The sequence below is a fragment of the Glossina fuscipes genome, unplaced genomic scaffold (genome assembly GCF_014805625.2).
Source record: "Glossina fuscipes isolate IAEA_lab_2018 unplaced genomic scaffold, Yale_Gfus_2 0, whole genome shotgun sequence".
Lineage (NCBI taxonomy): Eukaryota > Metazoa > Arthropoda > Insecta > Diptera > Glossinidae > Glossina > Glossina fuscipes.
In genome coordinates, this window is record NW_023998414.1 from 28,235,383 (window position 1) to 28,261,362 (window position 25,980).

The following is a 25,980-nucleotide window of genomic DNA, read 5'->3' on the forward strand; positions in this document are numbered from 1 at the left end:
TAAGCATAGACCATTATATGCTTCTGTTGGACAATTCAGGCTCCATAAAATAAGTTAGCTATAGCTATATATATATATATATATATATATATATATGTTCATGTGTATACGTATTACGTGTATACGTATTTAAGTTTTGGTAAAACGCATGCAATTTTAATTGTAAATTTAATTAAGAATTCCGAAAATTCCTTTGATGGCACACAAGCAAAGATGAAAAAAACAAAAAAAAAAAAAAAAAATAAGAAAAACAACACAAACAATAGCTATAACAGCAACAAACCAGTAAACCATAAACAAATGTACACACTTTGGTTTCTGCATACGATAAGAGACTCTAGTAGCTGTAGTAGCCTTCTCCCCCCCCCCCCCCTCCCTCCTACCACCACTCTTCCACCTCCTCGCTTTCCTCTGTTTACTCCCCCCATAATTGTTGCTGTTGTTGTTGTTGAGTGTGCATTAAAAGCCTTTTACAACCAATTGATTGCTAACAATATTTATATACATATATATATATATATATACACATACACATATATACTTATATATATATATATATATATATATATATATGTAGATAGGTACACTTGTAAACACAAGTAATTGCAGTATAATGTTGTGTTTACAATTTTTGTAAATGAAATTTTAAAGCCATTGGCAACATTTACTCCACCTTATTGACCCCACCCATCGTTTAGTGAGGCTGAAAATATCATATTAGACAGAAATTTTAATGAATTTAAAATTAACAACAAACACACAAACTGTTTGAATGTTCTTGAATTTTTTGACATATCCAGCGAACGAGCAAGTCATTCATTTCCAGTCAATGATGGCAAATGTGTTGAAGCATAACTTTCATCACAACGTTAACCTGTTGTTAACGCAAGATTAAACATATTTCCGTTCTTTTGGGTGGAAGTGATAGAAAAAAAAAAAGAACAAACTGTGACGCTATGCAATTTAACATTTATGTACGCATCCGGGGGGGAGGGGAATTCAAATTACTACTTCCTCTCTCTCTCTCTCTCTCTCCATTTCAGATCGTGGCTCTCGTGGTATTTACATAATTATTGTATTTATTTAAATTAAAATACTTGCAGTGTGAGTATGTGTATGTGGTAATGTAACCGATCTACTGTAAATAATTTGTTATTTCGAAACATTGCTAATGTCATCTCTGCGGTCATTTATCTTGCATTTATAGAAAGTTTGGGAAACAATTTTTTTTTTTTTCCTCTTTTCTACATCTCTTTGATTATTTAAGCGAAATTAATTGATTAACATTGATAAAGAAAACTGTCATTCGAATATTTTGCACACACACTCGGTTTTCATTCAATAAGCTGAAAAAATTCATTATACATCATTTTCTTACCAGACATGTAAGATAACAAGCACAACTATCTGCACACATCTGCAAGCAATGATTTTTATTCTTTGATATGAAAATGCCGGAGGTGTTGAGCGCTAAAGTCGACCATAAAATGTAAACATAACAAATTCACTCCGTACCAATCTATGCAAATCATTTCATAAGCATAACAAAATATTTTACTATTTTTGATTAGGCCCTTTAATCGTCCAAGATTTCTAAAATTCTAAATGCCTTTTAGGAAATATTTGTATCAAATTTTCGATCAATCTCTGCCATGACTTTTATGACTGTTATGACTTTTGGCCTATTATGACCTCACTTGTGGGCGTCTTACATTCAATTCAGAAATCTTGAGCTTTTGGCAAATTTCAACATTGTCATCCAATTTTGACGAAAAGCCAGGTATGAGTAAATCTGATCATAATCTTATTTTGATCAGTCCCTAATACTTATTTCTAAATATTACGAAGGCAAACAGCAAAAGCAGCACAGACTGCGCTGATGCATATAAAATATTCTTTTCGAGGATTATTTCGTTTCTGAAGGCTTTCATTAACGGGAACAAGACAGAAGGACGTGCTCTCCCATAGCATATTCCATAGCATATTCAAAAACTGTAAACTAAAAATGTTGATTCATACGGTTTGAATATCTGATCCTTAAGCATAGACGTTTGTCTTTGCATCCCTTTAGAGTTCATTTAATGCAAGTGAACGTGATCTGCGAAGCCATTTAATAAAATATGCCAATCGGATGTTTGTGCTTGAGTGAAAGCTCTTTAGATCATTAGCCAAAAACTTTTGAACTAAGGGGTTAACCGGAAAAACAAAGTGAGAAAATGGCATTTGACTGTATACTGTATCCAGTATATCCTGCTTTTTAAACAACCAACTTTCAATTAAGCTTACAAAGCGATAATCTAACCCGAAATGCTCCATACGAGCCATAAATAACTTAAAAATATTTTTGACGCTTCCCTCCTAATTAAGTTAATAAATGGTACTATCGATTCGCCCGCATCACTTGGTGAGATCAACTTTAGCGTCCCTAATCGTTTCCTTAGAACTTTATCTTCATTAAGCTAAGTCAATGTAAATATAATTATGGGCTGCTCGATCCGTTCAGAGTTGCATTTTGCAGACGCCTAAGTGATATCTACCACCTAAACTCAATGCCGGACTTTTTACACTGACTTGCAATCCAATATGATTCGAAAATTAACTGGTGTTGTTCATTGTTATCGGTTGCCAAGATTTTGCATACTTGGGGGTTCATTCGTAACTTGGATCTATACTTGCCTCTGTACAAGATTTACTTCTAACATTCAATTGAAATCGACTGAGTTTCATGGGTAAATAAATAAATAATAAAAAAAAGCCAAAACCATTAGAGACCAGTTGAACGACTTATATGGTCATCGGACTGCGATAAAAATTATTGAATAACTTAACAACATTTTGAAGTAACAATGTGTAGCTTTTAGGTAAGTTTACGTTTTGCCTTTAAACTGACGATGGTTTTGTCAATTTACATGAGTTATGAAAAAAAGTGACAAATTTCTTAGTCCTTCCGCCAAAGGCTTAATTAATTGTCATCAAATTCAATTAGCGTAAGGGAAAAACTAATGGTTCACCATTAAATACCCTACACTACTTTGCAGTGTTATGCATATAATGACTTTTGAAAAAAAGATGTTATATGGAACGCGGTCGGAAAAGTGATCCGATGCAAATCGTTGCCAATGGCGTTCGTCCTTGATCTCAAACATTATGGCATACCAAATTTCATCAAAATATCTTAAAAATATGCAACCTTTTAGATTGAGTACAAGAAAACAAAATGGACAGACGGACAGACAAGCTAAGCAATCGATATAATAATAAAAAGTGCGTTTATCTCAAGTCATCCATATAAACTGACTTTATCCTTGTACTATACTATTAATAGTGCAGCGTAGAAAAGTCTCATAAATACATAGGAAGTACATGCTAACCAACTAAGAGGAACCTAACTAACTAACTCATAAGCTTTTCCCAATTCGTATTGCATAACAGATTTCAGAAATAAAAATAAAAAAAATCTTTCACAAAAATACTTTTTATTTGTTTAAAGTTTTATGACCATTTTGAGCATATAGATGCTCCTCATTCACCTGCTACGAGCTGCATGGTGTAATTGATAAGAAAGAAAATGTTATCCTTACTACGTAGGCTTTTTTAAAAACATGAAAGTCGATTTAAAGCAAAATTATCTTATAAAACTAAAAAGAGAATACAAAAAATTTTTAATTCATTATTTTGTTTTGTTTTTGTTTTTTTGTTTTTTTTTCTTCTTTTAACTAACCTTAAGAAAAAGTTTTTACACAACTTATGCCAGATTTTTCATACCCATCATAACCAAGAACGATTTCATAAAATCTATTCGGACTATTTTCGGTATATTTAATGTGTGCCTGATTCCTTTTTAAGATTTAAGATGATGAACATTTAGGGAAATAGATGAAGAGCTAGAATTCCTCTTCAAATGCTTTTAATCAATTTTTAGTCAATTTTTAGGTATAATATCTCTCTTGAACGAGAACTCATCTTTAAGGGTAACCTTTAGTCTGATCGCTTCTTATTTATAGCGCAATTTTAAAAGTTTTAGATACAAATTTCTGAATAATTATTCTGGCTCTTCGCTTTTACACACAGAAATGCGAATTAAATAAAAAATCAATTGTCTCCAATGGACTCCAGAATTGTTTTTTCTACTTAAGTATTAGTATCCTCTTATTTCCTCTTGTAGAGGAAATAAGTTGCAGATGAAAAGACAATTTTAATCCTTTTCACAATGATAAAGGATATGAAGTTACACATACAATCGCATTCTGGTCTCGTAAGCGATCCCTAATCCCTTAAGAGGGAACAACACGTTTCCTTCTCATAACAACTTTGCAATTTTGAATCAAATTAAACCTTATGGAGCAATACATGCGGTAAGACTTTCCTATATCGCTTTTAATAGAAGCAAAGAGGAGGTTGTTAAGTCATGAAAATCTCAAACACAAAAAAAAAAAGGCGTGTGGCGTATGATGTCTCTGTAATGTTGCTCAGTACACACGTGATAATTATATATATATATTATTGTCTCCCTTTCATAATATTTTCATTTCTATGCTAAAACTATTTTCTCTTCCTGTGTTTCTTTATCTAAGTTTTTCAACTATTGACGTCCATTGTGATTTGATTTGATAGGTTTTGGTGTGACACGTTCTTTCTTATCTCTTTTCATGTAATCATATGGATTTGAGTCAGCATTCGAATTTGTTGTTATAGTAATACCTCCTGGTTTTTCAAGTTTATAAATTGTTGAACGCGGCTTAGTAGTACTTAACAAACCTGTATAACGATCACGATCGTAATCGTAACGACTATTCGGACCTGCATAATCGTAAGGTGTGCGTACAATTTCCGGTAAGTGAGCGTAGTAAACGATACGTCGGTAATTGCGAGGATAATCTTTAGAATAAGCAGTGGGGGCTGCATACGAATCTGGATAAGTGAGAGGAGTGTATGCAGCTGATTTATCATATATTTCATTATTGTAAATCGGTTGATATTCACGAGGTTCAGGGATATCATAGCGACGATCAGGATAATTATAATATGGTTCAGGATACTGAGGCATCCGAGGACTATAACTGTCATAGGGATCATAATGGCGACGATAAAGAAAATGTGTCTCATAATTGTACGGATCATAGCGTGAATATTGCTCATCATATCTAAAAGATTAATGGAAGAATAAATTAATTTAGTAAAAAAAAAATAAAAGAAAAATGAAAAAATTTCTTTTCTTTTTTTTTATTTCTTTTATGGTAAATACCTGTCATACCGTCTTAGATAAGGATCGTAAGATCTAGAAGGATACATTTCATAATTGTAGGCTGGAGTGAAGGCAGCATACTTTTGATCATAATGATGCCTAACTGTAGGAGCAGTTACTTTAGTTACCACTGGCTCGGGCAGCTCTTTGGCCGATTCATTCTCTTTCCGTGGTTGAGTTATAAAATTGACTCTAGCCTGACGGCCATGACTCGCGTAACCCGTTGTTGCCTCTGGCAGGACATCGTCTTCGACATTATCAACCCTTTCAAGTTTATGCCAACCGGCTATATGTCTTTGTGAATAATAATCATAATCCGGATCCATTATTTGCTTTTCAGCTTTTGGCAAAGATTCCTGCTTTTCATCTTCTGTATTAGTTAGGTTTTCGCTTTGTACATTACGTGGCTCATAAAACTCTACTCGTTCCGATTCAACTTTATGTATATGATTATCTTTTACTTTTTTTTTATTATTATTAAAATCCGAATTACTCGTTAAGCCTTTTGCTTGATCGTATTCTAACGATGAGCGTTTATTGCGAATAACTTTATTATTGAAACCCGTAGACATACTACGAGCTTCATAATAGCTGACATCACTGCCATAATATTCGGGAGAGTCATCGAACTCGTAACCATCCAAAATTTCCACGTCTTTAGGTATTTGCAATGTTAGTATGCTTGGATAATAAATCAGTAGAATAAAGGCTTGCAAATAATAAGAATGACAAAAGCGCATAATGCCGCCTATTATCGCTTATTGAGACTTAAATTGAATTTTTTAATAGACACTGAAATTAAAGAATGAAAATTTTTCTTAAAAAAACTTTTGCACAAACTTTTAAATTATTCTTCTTTTTTTTTTTTTTCTTAAGTAATTAAATAAATTTCAGTTCCAAGTGTTTTTACAAAAATTCCCAAAAAAAAAAATAAAAAAGAATATCGAACTAAATATTTTTTGAAATTTAATCTTTATATCGAGAGCTGAAGAGCTTGGGAGAGATAGAACTAGATATCTTATTCCAGTTGTAAAGCCCATAGACATTCTGAAAAGCTCTATGGAGGACGCATATTCCTTATCAAGTTAAGTCTGTCCGTCTGATTTATATTGTTAGCATATGTACGATGTTCGAATATGAAAACGAAACCACAATATAACAAGTACAGGCGAATGCCCACTTCCAACCGCTTGGGTACGGTACCCAAGGTAAACAGCAAAAAGCGATCGCGACACATAGAAATCCGCTAAAAATCGAAAATAGTTTATGATAAGTCGAAAATCATTTTTATCACTAGCTCACAACTTATAGTAGATGTGGATCCCATATTTCAAAATTATAAGATATTTTTACTGGGTCCCAGTTGATTAGCTTTCTTTCTTTTTGCTTACTTATGATTATAGATAGTAAGCAGTTAATTGCTTATATAATTGTTATTCTTTAAACATTTTTGCGTATCTTTTATTGAAATCGAAGAACCTTCTCTTAGCATTTGTAATAAAGTTTTATATCATATCAAAAGTTTGTTTAAGTTGAAAAATCTAAGGCTAATCCAAGTTTACCCATTTCTGGCTTATCAATCCATTCGTTCGAGGTCTAAGATTACGAAAATTTGGAAAAGGAACCTATAAGCTTTCATGCACTTTAATTTCGTCAGATCAAATTTAGATGTGAACTTGATCCGCGTAACGAAGGAACAAAAAACCAAACAAAATGCCCTAAGAAACAAAATCATTAAAAGTTATATATATATATGTCTCTTGATATTAATCTAGAATTTTGCACAAATTTCTACCAAACGCAATTAACGATTCTAATGATCGCGTTATGTTTTCAAAAACATTTCTCTTTTCTCTTTTTCGCCGTTTAAACACACGTTTTACATTTATAGAACATTTGTACTAATTATGTCATAATTATTATCCAGAGTTTGATTGCAATGATTTAATACGACGTTTACTTTAAATACAAAATCCTCTGAAACTCACCCACTTTAAAATCATTCAACTTTAACATAGGTTAACGAGTTAACGCTAATCGACTGTTCTACGCGATTGTTGCAAATCAACTAAATTTTGAAAAAATATTTGAATTTCTATTAAAACTTTAAAATTTTTACAACCTCAATATAAAAAGAGATCAGAGTATGTAAAAAAAAAAAAAAAAAAAAAAAAAAAAAAAGAAAAGCTAATAAAACAAAAAAAAAACCATGTGTGTTTGTTTACTGCAAATACAGCGAATGAAAAGTTAATGGAAAAAAAGCATTTAGCATAAAGAGCGTATGCTACTAAAAATATTGTTACGCATTGTGTTTTGTACTTGGCTGTAAGGGCGCGGGCAGGTCTTTTGTCTCTATTTTGATGTTGATAAATGACAAAACACGTTCCCTCCAAATAATGCATTCATGCAGTTTGTAGATTGATGCATCGATATGTTATAAATCAAGACTAGGGTGCATATCCACTTCATTTTCATTTTCCTTTTTCATGTGTACGTATGTATATGTGTGTATTAAATTTGATATAACGACACTTTATGCTTTGTACATATAATCAAAATCGCTGAAGCGCAAGATTACTAGGGTACGCGCTTATATTCCTTATAACTAAAGCGAGAAAGGCATAAATTTCAGTTTGGGTCGAATCTTCAGTTATGCACTACCTATGAACTTGACTTTCTTTACATATCATTTGTATAGATAAAGACATATAGACATGTCTAAGCATATACATGCCCACAAATCAAATAACCTAAATGATAAGTACATACATAAAGAGTAGTAGTTAACTAAATTGTGATCGATTCAGCCACACTCATCTATCCATTGCTGAAACATTTCTCGAAATAATTTCATCTTTAAGACTTATGAACTAAAATTGATCTAAAACTTAGTTCGAACTTATGAATACTTTATATAATGATAAACTAGTCAAACAGAATCTCGCTTGCTCGCGTGATAGTTGTCCTCAAGTATGGCTGTGCTTGAATCTATATAATTGTCTGCATATTTTAAAACAGATTACGGAAAGTTTATTACTATTTTCAATTCTCTTTTATGTAAAGCAAAAGAAGTGTTTATAAAATAAAAAGCTCAACTTAACCTCCAAAAATAATTATAAACCGGTAAAAAGTTCCAAATTCACCTTAAAACGAATCTTGGCTATTGAGCTATTCGGCTATTCGTATAATTGATAGCATATCGCATGAATCAAAATCGAGACCGCTTTTATGCAGAAGCTTCCAGGAAACTCTGATAAATATTTGGATCAAAGGTTCGATTTAGATCTGTTATTAATAACGATAAATATGTGTTTACTCTTCCCATTTTTTTTTTCTTTCTCTTTTGGAATTTTTTAAACTTTTCAAAATATAATTCTGAACGACTCCAGTCTATGTCGTCTCTAAATTGCTCTGAGAAAACCAAAAACTTGGGCACAAAGGGATAAAAAAATAAATAAAAAGTTAGAAAAGGGATTGTTAACTAACTGGCTCAAGCCCTAACAGAAAGCCCGATTTTCCGGGAATCCCTATTGTTCGCTGCAACGATGACGTGCGTCGATTTTAATAGCTCAAGATTCAAACTAGAGTCAATGTAAGAAATAAGCGCAGTTCTTTCCTTAAAGCTACAACCACCAAATAGAAATGTAGCAATTATGTCGGTTGGAGCACTTACAATGTAACTTTATTTGTATGCTTCGTTTCAATCGCCAATCTATTGGATAGCAATTATTCGCGAAAAGCGAATTTAATTCGAAAGTCGACTTCGTCCAGTGGCGATTGGCTAGTTGACGGCAAAATTTTAAATTCAATTCATATATTATGCATAATTATAATGAACTTTATGTAATGTCAATGTATGAGCAAATGTTATTATTAAAATGTATGAATATAGGAAAAGATGTACAACACATTGCCGGACTTAGTTGAATGGGGTCAAACAGCCGTAAATCCGGTTTTGTAATTAAAAAAAAAAAAAAATTGAAATATAAAAAAAAAAATAAATAAACGAGGTAGTATAAATTATTCATTGTACAATAATGTTACAAAAAAGCCGCAATACTAATAATAACAAACATATTGAAAATATGTAAAAAAATATGAAGACAAATAAGTTTCATTTAAAAGCTGAAGTTTTATTGTCTTTACAATGAAATCTTTTATATGTAGTAAATGCCTGTTTTAGTGGGCTTTTGTCTCCCAAGCTGAAGAGAAGTATAAATGTATTCCGTAACATATATACGGGAGCTTTGACCATACCGAAATATTCCAATGCATTTACAACCTAACTAAGACGGATCATTAGCACACGGCTTAGGAAATAACATTCACAAAAGGTAATACACTCAAGATATGCAAAAAACGCGCACAGTTATTAGCGGATTATAGAACGACTGTTTATAATATGCACAAAACTAAGAGATAGATTTGTACCTCGTCAATTTTAATATTTGTGGAATCTAACTGAATTGTCAAATCGAATTACTAGCAGTAAGAAGAGATGAGTTTGAAATCAATTTGTATCTCTTGTAAATCCGGCGGACAGGCACGTAATCATGCAATACGATTAGATAGTTTATGGAATGGACTACATATTGATTTGCCTTGTTATGATTAGCCCAAGAACGGTTATCAAATGCTGGACTATAGATTAGAGAAGAATATTCTTAAATTGAATGCAATATACTTTATTAACCATATTTTGTTTATGGTAAAAATAACAAAGTTCACGTACATTCTGATCTTTTATGATGTTTATCGAAACTGTTTTAAAGTTAGTTGACTTCCGGAAACAGTCTGCTTTTAAATTCTTGAAATTTGCGACACAACTCTAAAACTTTAATCCAAGTATTGCTTTCGGGATGACTGTATTTTACCCAATTCTCACTGATTGCCAAAGAATGTTTAAGAAATCTATACGCGGGAATAAAAATAGTTTTTTTTTTTTTTTTTTTAACACATTAATTAATATATGGCAGCAATATAATACCTCAAAGTTCTATCCATAGTTTGGCCATCACTTAAGATAATTGTCGGTCGGTTTTGCAGCAATACATAGATGTCGGCTATCGATTCCCACATTTCCGTTAAATTATCAAAAATCTGCGGTAGCGTATATAGGATATTTTCCAATGTTTTGCGTCGCTTAGAATGCAACTGATAATTTGATAACAACGCTAAACGCTCACCCAACGTCGTTCGATAATTGGCTACCGTTTGACAAATATATTGACTGATTCTTTTTATTAATGACATGAAAACTACTTCTTTTTTTGGCCGTCGAAAGATCAAAACATTACAATTTAAAAACATATTGAATTTGGATGGCTTCTCTAATTTCACACAATCGATTTTTACAAAAATATTAATTTCACTATATAATTTTAAAATTTCTGTTTTGGTTTGACAATTTAAATGCAATTGACTTTCGTAATTTTCCAAAGTTTTCAACTGTTCAGGTAGCAATAAATTGAGAAAAAGTTGCATTAACACTGAACAGAGCTGAGAATTATTACAAGCAGCCTCCAAGTCAACTTCACCGTGACTGATCTTATCTCTTAAACGGCAGCCACTCGGCGCAACGAAGATGTCATATATTAATTTAAAACAGCCTTCGAAGGCAATTATTTCAAAATCCAATAATTTATTTTCACGTTTTTCTGGATCAGGTACTAGACTTTCAAAGATAGTATCCAATGTAATGTAATACTCATCCAATTTTGCAGTTACGTCATAATTATTCATTTCGCCATAATATAACCGCAAAATCAACTCGATTTGTGGAAGAATTAACATAAAAAACCTAACATAAGCTTTCTCTTCATAAAGCCGAAATAACTGAGACCAAATGGTTAAGTAATCGTTCCCCAGTTCACTATAAGTTTTCAATACATCGTCGTGATATCGTTCCGACTCAAACATACCAATTTCAAAAAAATTACTGAATTCTGGAAAATAATTTCCGAAATCTACTATTTGTTGCCTATATGTTATTTTGAAATTCTTGGCTTTTATCACAGAACCTAAAGTATGTATAGTTAGTAAAAGTACGTCGGCATAGTAGTTTGGTATATCTACAATTCTAGGAAAACCATGCCACACAATATTGCGCAAATTTATAGAATTTGGTGATCCCATTAGAATCTTCAAAAATATGATCTAAAATTTAATTAAAATAGTTATAACTTTTTTATATAAATACATTAATACATGTACGATACCTACCACTTCTATATCAAATACATCTCTCAACTCTTCGCAGTTTATTAAATCTTTTAATAGATGTGGCGGTTTTTTCCCATTGCTGACGGTATAAAAGATATTCGCCAAACCATTTTCTAATAAAGAAGTTAATAACAAAATATTCTCTAAGCAATGAGTCGCTGAACTGTTCGTAGACTGAATCCATTTCGTATTACTACCCAACCATTGAAGTTGCAAATTATCTATTTGATATGCACAATTACTTTTCATAATATCCTCTGTATAGTGAAACACCGGCTGTAATTTTTCGTAACATTCCACATAATTTTCATAAGTGTAATTACATAAAGCTACATATGAAAGAACACATGAAAGAAGAAAATTACAATTAATTGAAGCTATCAACTATAGTAACCTTTACCTTTATGAATAGATTCAGCTTCTTCGGAACACACATCTTTAATTATCCTTTTAAAATTGTAGCATAAATTGCCTTCAAAATATTCACTAAAATTTTTATTAATTTCATTATTTGATGGCTGATAGAATTTTGCTATATTTTTGTTAATTAAACCATTCTTTGGCAAATTTATTAATTTTACCATATTCAAAGCAACATCAGACGCCACAAGAAAACATTTGTTTACATTTTAGAGTGTTACCATCTCTTAGCATATTGATAATAAAACTAAATAAAGTAAACAATCGAAGCGATATAAAAATAATTTATGACATATAAAAATGAATTTATTAGAATTTTTCTTAATTATAAAGGATTGAAGTAAACGATTATCAAAAAAAAAAAAAAAATGTTCTCAAATTTTCTTAAAAGCTGGTAACCCTGAACAAAGCTCAACTTAATAAAACTTTTTTTTGAAAAGTTTATTGAACTTTTATTTAAAGGTAAGTTGGGTAAATCAGTGGTATTTCCTTAATTCTACGAAAGAAAGTTTTTCACTTTAGCACTCAGCTATTAGAATAATTCGATATTGCAAGTATTCTTTTTTTTGTTCTTATTATTAAAATTTCCGTTATTCATTCCTCGAAATTATCACTACGCTCTTCCTTAAAAGCTAGCTTTACTTTAGTAGGAATTCTCAATCCATATATCCTTTTCCACTAAAGCGATTTAGCTTAGATCACGAGTGTAGCTTACACAAAAAATTAATTTTATTTGTTTACATAGCAATCAGTTTTTTTCCCTTTCAGCGAAAATTTCTCTATATGCATATGTAGTGATTCGTATTCTTCAATGCATGTGTTTGATAAGCCGCAGTTCGATAACCCACTAACATTCACGAACAAAACTACAAGTTTTGACTTTTCCGTGATCGCGTGTAACTCAAATCATATATCAATATTTTAAGTTGAGGTATCTTTTATTTAGGTATCTAGTCGACATTTTTTGCATTTCACGCGTATCAATACTTTAATATTTATGGAAACAAACTACCATAGATGGAATGCACGGGAAAGCTATTGTAGGTGTAAGTATTCTTTTCTTATTTATTTAAATGCAATTATCTGCCTTTAAGTTTCATAAAAATCTATTTGCAAAAAAGTAGGTTAAGAAAAATTTTCCAAATGATTAATTTAAAATTTATAAAATCGCTCAAAACAGAACCATTCTATGAATGGCATGAACGTAGTTCAGCAAAAATTCTTATCAGTTTTTATTTACTAAATGCAATATTTATTTATTTACGGGCGCCGGTAAGGAGATGCAAATCCATTTAGTAAGTTGTTGACAGTGAAATATTATGCACAACAAAGCTGTGTTATTGTTCAGGTTCACAAATGCATACATGTTTAAATAATAGTGTTTATTTTTCCATAACATTCAATTTATTTCAAATAAACTTAATTTTTGATTATATATAGTTTTCACGCTGCATTTTCTCTCTTCTACCCAATTGGAGTTCAGTCCTTTAATGGAGGCGCTTGTAAATTAGTGGAAACGTCAGATACATATAGAGAATTTCCTGAAGAGTTTAAATTTGGTGTTTCAACAGCGGCTTATCAAATCGAAGGTGGTTGGAATGCAGATGGAAGAGGTCCTTCTATATGGGATACTTTTACCCATGAACATTCCAACATGATAGACGATCATTCAAACGGCGATGTTGGACCGGATTCCTACCATTTATTCGACAAAGATTTGGAAGCCTTAAAAGAGTTAGGGGTAAATTTAAAATTTTTTTTCAAAATCTGTTCGCAAAAAAAAAAAAAAATTGGAATTATTAATTTTATAAGCTAATTTGTAAGCCGAATTTATGCGAAAGCTGACGAACTATGTATGTTTAATATTAGATTCAAAGTGAAATCCGAAATGTATGTCCTTGTACCTAATTGTTTATGCGGTATTTGAAAAAACTACAAAAGAGAAAATATATTCAAATTTTTGAATCTAGCCTAGCCGCAGGTACTATATCACGATTTCGAAATAAATTGAACATTGCAAAATGCTTCTTGATCACAAATAACCAACAAAGTATTCCAAGACTTTATCACGTTAATCCCCATAATTGTCCTTATAGTGTATAACATCAAAAAAAGGTGATAATACCGTGCATGTAACGGAATGAATTTAATTTTTTAATTTTATTTTCTAGGTGCACTTTTATCGTTTTTCCATATCTTGGTCAAGAATTTTACCTAATGGAGATATAACCTCCAGAAATCAAAAGGGCATTGACTATTATAACACAGTGATCGACAAATTACTTGACAACGGCATCGAGCCATTGGTCACTATGTTTCACTATGATTTACCGGAAGCATTAAATCTCTATGGTGGTTTTACAAATTATTTATTTATTGATTATTTTGTTGCTTACGCTCGTTTGCTGTTTGAATCATTTGGTGATCGTGTCAAGCATTGGATAACATTCAACGAACCCTTTGACTATTGCATACCTGGTTATGGCGATGGGAATTACCCTCCTCTTGGTCAAGATTCCGGCGTAGCTGACTACCTATGCATGGATAACACTTTAAAAGCCCATGCCAAGACTTACCAGCTTTACAAAATGGAATTTAAGGACAAGCAAAATGGCAAGATTGGCATAACCATTAGTAGCCGTTACTATTTTTCAAAGACTAATAATGCCACAATAATTGATAGAGCTATGCAATACGGTGTAAGTTGTACGCGAATTTATTTTGAAAGTTTCAATCAAAAATTTGTCATAAAAAAAAAAACAAAGCTTTTTATTATCACTTTTAAAGCATTCGGCAATATATTTGTGAAAAGACTAACTCCACAGCATAGAAAAATTCCCATCAACAGAAGTGAATGGATTCGATGCACGTGTACAACGTGTAGACTTTAGGAAAAAACGAATTTCTTGCACTACGAAATCTCAAGTGCACTAAGCGTTCATGAGTAGTCATATAAGTGGAAAAAATGTACTTTTCTACCGTTTAATGCATTGAAAAAAAGCTTAGAAAAAAAATGTTGTTTCATAATTTATTAAACACGATTTTCCGAAACAAAGTATTGAGGTACTTACAATATCGCAAAGACTGAGAGACCTTGTTACGACTGTTTGTTATTCCAGCAGACAAAATGAATCGTAACGAATTTTGCCCTCGCTAACTTGGAGTGCATTTAAGGAACGTTACTTATTCAATCTGTTCGCACCGCTTGACTTAAATACTTGAAGTTAAGTTTTCGTAAATCAACAAAATCGGTCCTTGCTTTAGATAATTGAATCCATCCATCCATCCGTCTTAGTGTTTGTTATTTATTAGAGCTATTCTTGTCATTTAAAGCTGGGTTGGCTGGCTTACCCCATATTTGGTCCAAGCGGTAATTATCCTCCAGTTATGCTTAAAGACATCAATGAGAACAGTCAAAAGGAGGGCCGAGCTTGGCCGCGGTTAAAAACCATCAATACCAAGATGAGCAAAATTGTAAAAGGCTCAGCAGATTTTCTCGGACTAAATTACTATACTTCACGTTATGTTGAAGAAGCGAAAGCACCGCCACGCAAACAACCTTCGTGGGAATACGATTCACGACTACGCTTTCAGGTGGACAGCAAGTGGAAACGCGCTAAATCGGTTTGGTTATATTGCGTGCCAGAGGGTCTAGAGAACTTATTAAAGTAAAGGATAGAAAATTGTTTAAAATGTTAAAGTTAAAATAATTTGTTTACTTTCTCTCAATCAGTTGGATACGTATTAATTACAATAATGTGGAAGTATTTGTAACAGAGAATGGTTGGTCGGATGACGGCGAGTTAATGGATTACGAACGTATCGATTATTTGAAGGTATAACGTAATGTAAAGTTTGTTACAGTAAATCTTGTATTGTACATATAAATGCAATTGCAGGCTCATTTGCAAGCCGTTTTAAATGCCCTCAATAGCGGTTGCAATGTTACACGCTACACGCATTGGAGTTTAATCGATAATTTTGAATGGCAGCGCGGTTATACGTAAGTTTATGCTAATTGCATTTAACTAAAGTAAAAAACAAGTAAGAACATTATAGTCGGGTAACGCCGATCATTAAATACCCTACACCACGTTGTCTAACACAATTCTTATTTTTATCACAGAGCACAAAAATTATACTTTCTTTCTATATAAAAGCATATTTTTCATGTGTGTGTTTATGGCGAAGGGTACCCACAAAGCCATATCCTAAACGCAAAAACCTAATGTTGTACAAGTTTAATCCTTACATAGGGTAAGAGCCAAAAATAGGCGTAGATGGTCCAAATTTTGTACACTTCATGTTTGGATGAAATTACTATAATATTATCTGTCAGTTTCCGTGACCACATATTAAAACTTAGGCTTTTCCGCTCTATAAAGGGTCAATTTTCATGAAAATCCTTATTAGTCTAGGATCCAAAAAATATGCTAAGATGGTCCAAATTCAGCAAAGTCAATTTTTTTTATGTTAAATTATTATTATTACATAATTTTCATCGCGAAGCATTGAAAAATATACATTTTTATCGTATAAATATCGGTTTGCGTTATATGGAGGGGGCGGGTACAAAAACTGCTCCAGCCGGTCAAAAGTAATCATACCAGTTTAGAATGCCTAAATGCGACAACTTAGCCACTTTTGTTGAAAAATTTTAAATATTGTAATTTTTTTTCCATATCACAACTTTTCCGGAGAGCACGTTATATAGGTAGTGATCGAAAAAGTGGAGTGATCCGCACCATTTTCAATAGCGGTCGTCCTTGGGTAAAAACAGGTCACTGGACCAAATTTAATTGAAATATCTTCAAAATTGCGATCTGTAGCTTGAACAAAAATTTATATGGACAGACATGAGACGTGCCGACGGACAAGCGGACAGACAGACTTAAATCAATTAAGATTACAATTCGGAATCAATCGGTATAATACGGTGGGTCGCTGTACCACAAGTGGTGTAGGATATAATTACGTAGTCTAAAAATTATTGAGCTATAAAGTATTAAAATTTGCACGTTCATTTCATTCACTGAATTCTTATTGTGATGTACGAAAACAATCTAACATTGCTTCCATAATTCGGTTTAACGTTTTTTAGTGCACTTAAAGTGAACATAGCAATCAACGCGTATATACCTATGCAATCTAAAGACAGGTTATATTGACTTTAAGCATGGATAGGTAAAAAAATAAACGCCCTGACAATGCATCTGCTTGGATGAAAACAAAAATGAACCAATTACTTGTTTCAAGGTTCGAGTCGCACGCATTAGAGAAAATTTAGATTTTATTTCTCTGTTAAAGAAATCTTTTAACTTAATTTTTGTTATATTGCTGTGTTCATATTTTTCATAAAAAGGTACCCTAAGTCGGTATCGACCCATATCTTTCACTAGCCTAATGTTCGTGTTTCTCTTTTCTTTTTTTTTTTGCACATTTCAGTGAAAAGTTTGGATTGTATTATGTGAACATGACAAGTGTTAATAAAGAACGTGTTGCGAAACACTCAGCTATTTATTATAAGGCGGTTATCGAGAAACGTAAGGCATACATCGAAGGATAGCGTGTTTTCACCAATGTTTTAAATATATAAAAAATGCAAATAAAAAAAAAAAACAAAAAAAAAAAACAAAAACAAAAAGAACATTTACAAATTGACAATAAATAAACTTTTCATTAAGCTAAGTGATAATTTGATATATATCCCAAGTATAAAAAGTCGAAGTTTTGAAATGAAAAATGGCTTTTTACCCAAAAAAAAAAAAAAAAAAAAAAAACAAGAAAAAACAAATTTAAATATTTTCAAAATGTATGACGAGCAATAATTAGTGATATTATTTTTTGTTTTTTACATATGTGCAAAAATTTATGCGATTTAATAAGCTTTCCTTTAATAAAGTCGTATTTATTTTATAAAAAAAATAAGAAAAAAAAAAAAAAAAACGCTTGAAGACTCGCTGTTCCCTTGAAATTTTTCGCAGTTTCTTTAAATCGCATAAAATCAAAAACGAAGCTTTAATCGCACATAAAAGCATTTACACAAACTAAAATAAGCATACGCTACTTGTTATGTTCCTTCAAAAGTCGCAGAGAAATTCAATCCATACTAATTAAATCATAAAAATATATTTCTAGACTTTTCCCAATTACGTCCCATGCTAAAGCGGAATTTTTTTATTGACGAATTAATCATTTCGTTTTCGAACCGATTTACAAACATTGCCAACAATTATTATTTACAATGCTTAAGATGATTAGTTGGGCAGTGCAGAGAATATATTTATGCTCTTGATAAAGGAGGGCATACATATATATTCTTGATAAAGTGTATGAATTGATTTAGTAATCGTTCATAGGTCAGTTAAATTCACAAACACAACATTAACTGAGACACTAAAGTTTCTCTATCTTGCTCTTCTCAAGCTGTGATCGAAAATCATTAACTTGAATCAAAGATTCGCATCCAAAATAAAAGAAAAGCCATTTATAAGTGAGGCAAAAATATGGTAAACCCAATCCGACCATGATGAATCATTGAGGCTCATCCAAGCGTTGACCTTAATATTTTTGAATATTTTGAAAATTGTATTTCAAAAAATTTAGAGTTAGTCATGGCATCAAAATGAAAAGTTTTTGTCTTTATAACGAATCCTAACATAGTGTGACTTATAGGAATCCCGTATCTTGAATAGGCGAGATCTAATCGCCGACAAACTTTGGAAGAGAGATGCGGCGAGAAACTTTTTTCATACATATATTCAACATTGTGTATATAGTACATACATACATATATATAGGGCTGCATATAATACTTTAGGCTTCTAAATAACTTATAAACAGGAGCAATTTAATTATTCTCATGATTGTTATAAGGGACTGAAAGTAACATTGTGACATGATTCGTTATAAAAACATGTGGCCGGATTAGACTTAAATATTTTTTTTTCGACTCGAAAGTGATGTGAAACGATGGAAAAATCTGATGGATACTTCTTTTACGCATTTCGAATATTTGACAAATTTAGTATATTGCTGTGATAGATATAATAATATATGCTTTCCATTCCGAAGATCGGTTGAATGCTTTCGAACTTGCACGTACGTTGAATGGACTTTTTTTACATCTTTATGTAATTTTTATATATTGTCCTTTCTTTCTTTTATCTATCCCAATAGTGCTTTTGTCGCATTCTCTATAGAATTTGGATAAATTATTTGGAAAAAACTTTATATAATTCCTAGAGAATGAGCATAGTTCACATTTAATTTTCTTTAATTTCAAATAGAATAATTTTGCAAATTTGTAGGCGATAATTTCCTTTGTCCGCACACGGAAAATCTTTGCACACAAATATTACACGGATATTACACAAATTTAAACGGATAAACAGACGGATATGCTTAAATACATTCATACTTTTAGACTGGCGAAGCACTTTAGAAAAACATTATGGAGTTTTTAAGGCTTGGTGCTGCGCGTTATAAAGGCATTGAAAAAAAATGCAATTTCAATACACTATACCAGTGGGTAGACATGGTCAATTTTTATCACTTTTGTACACGTGCTACAGCATCACCCATAAAATATTTGTTGCCATTTTTGTCAATTTATCTGCCATCTGTGTACCTGAGTAATGAGAGAAAAAGCAATTTTTTATTCCTTTTGAAAAACAGAAGTGTTCATAGTTTACGTGGTACTGTAGGCGTGTCTTTCGACCGATTTGGTCAATTTTCAATACCATCTACGAGGAAGAGCTTCTAATGTTTCTGCCAAATGTGAAGTCGTTACCTTCGATGTTTACAGCAGACGTTAAACGCACAGACAGGCGGACATGCTTAAATCGATGCAGAGTTTTATGCTGATCAAGAGTATACGTACATTTCGAAGACTCTAAATCTTCTTAATGGTCCTCGCAAACACACTAATCAAATGAATATACCCCCTCATTCTTTGCTAAGAGATATATAAACACAACTATGTAAATAGAAAATAAAGTATATATACATTTAATTCTCTTTTTTTTTTCTCTTTAATTTCACTTACACGAGATTTGATTTAACACGATTTAAAAGAAAAAAATTCTCTTTTTACTCGAATTATTTTGATATAAAATGATTTTCAATATTCTATGAATTTTGTGGATTCTTTCAATCTATTTTTCCGACGATTTTTTTTTTTTTTTTGATGTTTTTATGATTTTTTCCATGCCCACTTCTCACGAATATGCATTGTAACTTTGCGTTACATTATTCAAAATTCATTTAGATTAAGTCGATTATAGGTGTTTACTAAATACACATACAATATACAATTTATTAACTTTAGTTTTTTTTTTTTCAAACAAAAAAGACAAAGATGTGTGAGTGAGAATTTTGCTTACTCTTTTAAATTCTTTCGTTTCGACCCTCATTCTTATGTTGTCTTTAAATATTTCTGAAAAAAATTTTCCACAAAATATTTGACTTTTTTTTATGTATGTCTGAAACCGTTAGACAATATTTTACAATGCTTCCTATAAATTGATACTTTTTTATAGCGTCTCTGTGTGTTTAATTTCACTTAAAAACTGATCTTCAAAAAATGATCGATCTGGCTGCACTGTCAATTGCATTACTCCAAAAGGAAGACTTATTTTAAACTAAAGTTAACAAGAAGTAAAAAGCTTTGCAAATGTTTAAATAAAAAATTGAAACAATTTTTGGTTTACGAAATAAAATTGAAAGCCGAATCATTAATCGTTAGTGCTATGGATAAAAAAACCAACTATTTATCATTAATACTATTGGATGCCTTAGAAGATGCAAATGAAAGGTAAGTAATGAGTGGAAAAAAGAGGTCATCATTATTTACATTAACGGGGCATACTATATTTTTAGTGATATATTTTATATACTAGAACGTAATGAAAATATAGATCCTGCTTATGTACCACAAGATCATGGCATAGCTCCGCTGCACTATGTTTGCGGCATGGAAAACACACAATTGGCTATTAAAGTGGCAAAGAGGTTTTTGGAAATGGGCGGTTAGTTATTTACATAAACTTTCCTTTATATGCATATTTTGATTTACATTGTTCTCATTCTTAGCAAATCCTAATGTATGCAGTGAAGATAATATGACACCATTGCATATAGCTGCTATATACGGACGCGAGGAGATTGTCAAACTTTTATTGGTAAAATAAAAAAGAATCGCAGCATTATTATTATGATTCTTTTCAATTTTATTCATTTCCAAACAGCAATACGATGCCGATTTAGAAATCTACGACGTTGATCGTAAAACTCCTCTCCTCTATGCTATTGAGGAGTGCCATTTCGAAGTGGTACAATTGATGCGCGACCATATCTTTCTGAAAAAATATGAAAAAAAGAAAAATATGACAAACATTTTGCAGCATTCTATTTCAAGTATTGAAAAATGTTCACAACAATCTGCTAACGCCAATTCATCTGCCAAGTCTACGCTACAACTTAATAATACTGATTCAGCATCAGATGACAATTACGTTAACAAAGCTTTACAGAAATTGAAAATTTCTCAGGATAACTCTTCTGGCGTAAACGAAAAGGAAAAGTTTACACCGAATCGTTTACACTACAATTATGATGTAACCTCACCTTATTATATTAACATAACGCATCGTCGGCATAAACCTCAACCCAAATTTCCCGAATTAATACAGCAAGAACCATACATAATACCACGGCAGGACACGGCAGATGATCTTTCCGCTTCTAGGGTATTAAAACTGATTTTTATCTTTTATATACATTTTTAAAGAATGAAATTCATTTTTGTCTATAATCAGATCTCGGGTTCATATTCTGATAGAGTTAATACACAGTCGGTGAATATTTTCACCTTAACTGAGGAGAATCTCAAAGAACTAGCACAAAGTAATAGCTATGCGGAAAGATCTCGTTTATCCATTATTGACATATGGCGACAAAAGGTACAAAAATCTCGAGCTCGTAAATCCATAATAAAACAATTTGATAATATTTCCAATATGATTGATGAAGTAATGGACAATGAACATTATAATTTCACTAACATTGCAGTGAAAGAAAAATGTTTTGAACAGCTAGATACTAAGATAGAGAGTGATGCTCGCAATACACTCCCTCGTTTCTTAGGTGAGAAAGCCGAGTTATTGGAAACAAGTGAAAAAGCGATAATTCTGAACTCTCAGGACTCGCTAAGTAAAGTTTTCGAAAATGTTGTTAAAGCTAAAATTTTAAATTTCGAAGATGATTTATTAAATGAAAGCTCACCGTTGGATAGCAGCTATCATACGGCATCAGAAGTAATAATAAACGCAGAGAATGATACTGATCACGAAAATGATCACTCAACGCAAAGAGAACAGGAAGCTTCTGTTGTATGCTCCCCGCGTAATAAAGAGTACTTTTTGCAAATGACTGAAGCGTACGTTCACACAGACGACGAGAACGGTTTAGTGTTCTATGAAACGAAATTGTTAAGCAATCTGGCCAATACGATGGCAGAGCAATGTTTGCAAGTGGATAACGGGTCAGTTTTTTCTTTCCAAAACTGTATAAAACGATTAACTATTTTGTTAAAATTGTTTACTTTTGATAAAAGTTTACCAAAGCAATCTCAAGATTCCAAGGTAAATGATTTAGATAGCACATGCAATACGCAGTTGACAAATTTTGCGCTACCTCTTGATTATGAAACTGACGCTCTAAGAGCCGAATTGACTTCATTTGGAGCGCCACCTGGACCGATTACTAAGAGCACTAAGCGCTTATACATCAAAAAATTAATCAAATATAAACGCAACACAACAGCTGCGCAAGCATTGAAAAAAAAATTAGACAATAATATTTTGAGTAAGTAAATGCAGGAAGAATTTAATTTTAGCTACTTTCAAATCTATTTATTTCCACACTAACAATGTGGTGGCGATTGATCAAATGTTGCTGGCATTAGCTGGATGGTGCGCATCGCAGACCCTATAGAATACCGTTGATATTAGCATAGCCAATTCCATCTGTTCGTTTTTGTATTGAAATCTAAAGGCCTTTTGGTTCATTGTCCTCAGGCCATTGAACAGGTTAAAATGCAAATGAATTACACCAAAAGTTTGCCCTAAATGAAAATGGTGAAATCGTATACGTACATGAGTATAGGTATAGGTACGAGATACGAGGCTATCTATATAAGATGACGGATATAATTTTGATTTTTTTTTTTTTTTTTTAACTAGAATACTTGAAGTTTTGAATTTTATTTTTAAACATTGATAATTTTCAGTATCTTCCTTTATTTTTTACATATATCATATAATTTTTAATTATTATTATTATTATGTTTATGATAAATGTTTGCTTTCGTTTAACATACCGAAACGTAACGTTTACGCGCTGTTTTACTACCTTAACTGTCGGATGCGCGCGATCAAAGCCAAGTCAGTTAAAATGTTGACATCTTAAAACTGATGAGATTTTCATATTTTATGCTTTACTTTCATTTATGTACGATTTGTAGAATTTTCCGTAGAATTACAGCGCACTTTAAAATCGGTTGAACAATTTGAACGTATCCAAAAAGAATATACCAAATATGAGATGAAATCTGTGGAATATTTTGCTAATAATAAAGTAAATCATAAAAAAGCGAGAGGAGGTCATCTCAAGCAAAGCTTTATATACATGTTAATTGATCCCCGCATTTCTTGTAATCTACCTGGAGAAATTATGGTAAATAATAGAGACAAAAGCCCTTCATCTTTACTCCTTTCAATCAATATTCGTCTATTAAAATGAATTAATATATATTTCTCTTTTCAAGTATTTAGAAAAGTATGACATGTGGCAGCGATTTTTGCAATCAATTTTCTATGTTGGCAAAGGAAAAACGTCACGTCCCTATTCTCATTTATATGAAGCCATGAAAGTTCATTCACGTTCGCATCAAAAGGAATTGCAAGAAAAACTTGCAAAAAAAGATAGAAACATATCAAGTAAGCACCCCTACATACATATGATTAGCATTCAGAATTGGAAGCATATCATGTTGTTTTGCGCTTTAAGTCTAATATATAATTATAATTATGAGTTGAGTCCGAGTTGATTTAAACGTTAAGGGAAAAAATTATGCAAGACTTTGCTTATTGTATTGGGTCCCGATGGGACATACTGCATACTGCAGGCATACATCTTCAACTCGTAATAAGACAAATTTTTAGCAAAGAAAAAAGCGTTGGCGATATTTCGACATTTCGCTCAAGATTCTCATAATTAAAATTCATTTCACTTCACTTACTATATTTTGCATTAATCTTACCCTTTTTGTTTTCTCTTTTAGCGAAGAAGCAACTCATCAATATGGAAAGTTTGAAAGTACCGACTAAACAGTCGACAAATAGCAAGAAATTAAATCGTATTTTAGAAATCTGGGCTAATGGCAATGGCGTAGTTTGTCTGCATGTCTTCCACAACATTGTGCCGATTGAGGCTTATACTCGAGAGGCAGCCATTATTGAAGCTTTAGGGTTGCAACATTTGACGAATTGTAAACGCGGTGATTATTATGGTCCTGCCAAAACGTGGACAATGAAAGAAAAAAAGTTCTTGGGCATAGCACTATTACATAAAGCCATGCTTATCTATTTAGCTGAAGGTGAATCGCAATTGTCGCCTAGCGATCTTATATAAAACAAAATTTATTTTTGATTTTAATTCTCATTTCATTATCTGTGATTTTTTCTTGGTATGCTTGGCTACATATGTACATATAAATACAAGAAAAATTTTTTTTTTTTTTTTTGCAAATTTTCTACTTACTGTCAGCTCTACCAAATTGAACATATTATGCGGCTTAGACAAATAAAGATTAAAAAAATTACTGCGTGATATAAAGTAAAAATTATTTTGTTATATCCTACGGCAACACACTTATTATAATTGCGCGCTATTTTCTTTCATATCTTGAGTGCTATTCAACGATATGAATCACATCGAGCTCAAAGTCGCATGACCAATCGAAACCGGTGACATATAAAAGTTTTGTCGTCTATCTGCAATGCCGGATGATAAGGAGAAATTTAATTACATTTTTTAAAAAATCACTCATATAGCTTCAAAGGCTACGGTATAAATCGTGATACAAACTTTGTAATCGCTCTCACAAAGTCACATTACTTATGTATTATGATATCTTTTAAAAGAATCCTTTATGATATGAACAAACTCTCCTGAAGAATGAAGAAATGGTGTCAATGAGAGCGATTTGTCTAATTTGATTAAATTTTTAAATTCGTTTTTTTTTTTATATTTTAAAAACATTTATGATTTATTATTAATTTATTTCATATTAGCTGACATACGTCGAAAAATATACATCATCTGGAATCGACTAAGCCACCTAGAATTAGAAAATACCCATTCAGAACCATTTTCTGAACCGAATAAAACATGTCTGCCCGTCCGTCTATTTATTTATTTATTTTTTTTTTTTATGTTCAATCCGTGATGCGAGATTTTCATGATATTTTTGATGAATTTCGCTATAATGCATACGATATGTATAAGAGTGGGCAATTATATTCTGGCAGCAAATAATTGGTAGCAAATATGTATTATTTCGATGGGGTAAGCCCATCCATTGAATTCGCCCCCGCATAGAAGTTCTTATAAAAAAATGGCGACAAGCTCTAACTTTTAGGATTTGAGAATAAAAGATTGTGCAAAATAATGATTTAACGTAAAAATTTATTGTGATAACTTTGGACAACGTAGATTTGTTTTTCGAGCTCTCCGTCTTATCGGGACTCGCATAAAATAAGCAATTGGGCATTGCAGCAGGATATTATGTTGATTATTTTATGATGAAAATAACTGAAGGCGCGTGTTAGGTGGTGATCATAACGTTTTTACTTGCTTTTCCCATAATTTGTAACTATAAACCGTGTATATTTCGGATCATTATGAAATTTTTGGTTGTACCATTATTGTTCGTTGTTTCTTTTTTTTTTTTTTTTTTTCTTTTTTGAGCTGTGAAAGTCGCATATATAGAGATAAAATGTTCTATATATATTCGGGGATGATTTAAAAAT

General features: G+C 31.9%; 3 protein-coding genes across 6 annotated transcripts; 2 read left to right on the top strand and 1 right to left on the bottom strand.

Annotated features, from left to right (window-relative positions):
* Positions 1-3,894: 3,894 nt before the first annotated feature.
* On the bottom strand, positions 3,895-7,313 carry LOC119644556. 2 transcript variants are annotated; one of them, XM_038044140.1, is made up of 3 exons: positions 7,234-7,313; positions 5,255-6,037; positions 3,895-5,144 (listed from the first exon to the last, which is right to left on the bottom strand). In XM_038044140.1, the coding sequence occupies exons 2-3, from the start codon at positions 5,983-5,985 to the stop codon at positions 4,583-4,585; spliced, it is 1,293 nt and encodes a 430-aa protein (XP_037900068.1). In that variant the 5' UTR covers positions 5,986-6,037; positions 7,234-7,313; the 3' UTR covers positions 3,895-4,582. The 2 variants fall into 2 exon arrangements, with proteins under 2 accessions (XP_037900068.1, XP_037900067.1); XM_038044139.1 differs by having other exon boundaries at positions 3,898-5,144; positions 5,246-6,037.
* A 5,868-nt stretch (positions 7,314-13,181) lies between these two features.
* On the top strand, positions 13,182-17,506 carry LOC119634120 (myrosinase 1-like). Its single transcript, XM_038028073.1, has 7 exons — positions 13,182-13,235; positions 13,328-13,628; positions 14,059-14,586; positions 15,221-15,555; positions 15,621-15,723; positions 15,787-15,890; positions 17,333-17,506. Exons 1-7 carry the CDS (start codon positions 13,207-13,209, stop codon positions 17,451-17,453), a joined length of 1,521 nt encoding a protein of 506 aa, XP_037884001.1. The 5' UTR covers positions 13,182-13,206; the 3' UTR covers positions 17,454-17,506.
* A 2,905-nt stretch (positions 17,507-20,411) lies between these two features.
* Positions 20,412-24,638, top strand: LOC119643848. Of its 3 annotated transcripts, none has more exons than XM_038043362.1 (9): positions 20,412-20,702; positions 20,768-20,916; positions 20,981-21,069; positions 21,136-21,636; positions 21,706-22,033; positions 22,148-22,753; positions 23,412-23,623; positions 23,715-23,886; positions 24,231-24,638. In XM_038043362.1, the coding sequence occupies exons 1-9, from the start codon at positions 20,638-20,640 to the stop codon at positions 24,578-24,580; spliced, it is 2,472 nt and encodes an 823-aa protein (XP_037899290.1). In that variant the 5' UTR covers positions 20,412-20,637; the 3' UTR covers positions 24,581-24,638. The 3 variants fall into 3 exon arrangements, with proteins under 3 accessions (XP_037899290.1, XP_037899280.1, XP_037899285.1); XM_038043357.1 differs by having other exon boundaries at positions 20,413-20,702; positions 21,706-22,430; positions 22,503-22,753; XM_038043352.1 differs by having other exon boundaries at positions 21,706-22,753.
* Positions 24,639-25,980: the final 1,342 nt, after the last annotated feature.

Excerpts from the sequence above, each read along its gene's own strand:
- LOC119634120 (XM_038028073.1), top strand. The coding sequence starts at position 13,207 with ATGCACAACAAAGCTGTGTTATTGTTCAG. Across the intron at positions 14,587-15,220 it reads ATAGAGCTATGCAATACGGT|CTGGGTTGGCTGGCTTACCC; the intron begins GTAAGTTGTACG and ends TGTCATTTAAAG. Across the intron at positions 15,724-15,786 it reads AACGTATCGATTATTTGAAG|GCTCATTTGCAAGCCGTTTT; the intron begins GTATAACGTAAT and ends ATGCAATTGCAG.
- LOC119644556 (XM_038044139.1), bottom strand. The coding sequence starts at position 5,985 with ATGCGCTTTTGTCATTCTTATTATTTGCAAGCCTTTATTCTACTGATT. Across the intron at positions 5,145-5,245 it reads TATCTAAGACGGTATGACAG|ATATGATGAGCAATATTCAC; the intron begins GTATTTACCATA and ends TTAATCTTTTAG.
- LOC119643848 (XM_038043352.1), top strand. The coding sequence starts at position 20,638 with ATGGATAAAAAAACCAACTATTTATCATTAATACTATTGGATGCCTTA. Across the intron at positions 21,070-21,135 it reads AGATTGTCAAACTTTTATTG|CAATACGATGCCGATTTAGA; the intron begins GTAAAATAAAAA and ends ATTTCCAAACAG. Across the intron at positions 22,754-23,411 it reads ATTAGACAATAATATTTTGA|AATTTTCCGTAGAATTACAG; the intron begins GTAAGTAAATGC and ends TACGATTTGTAG.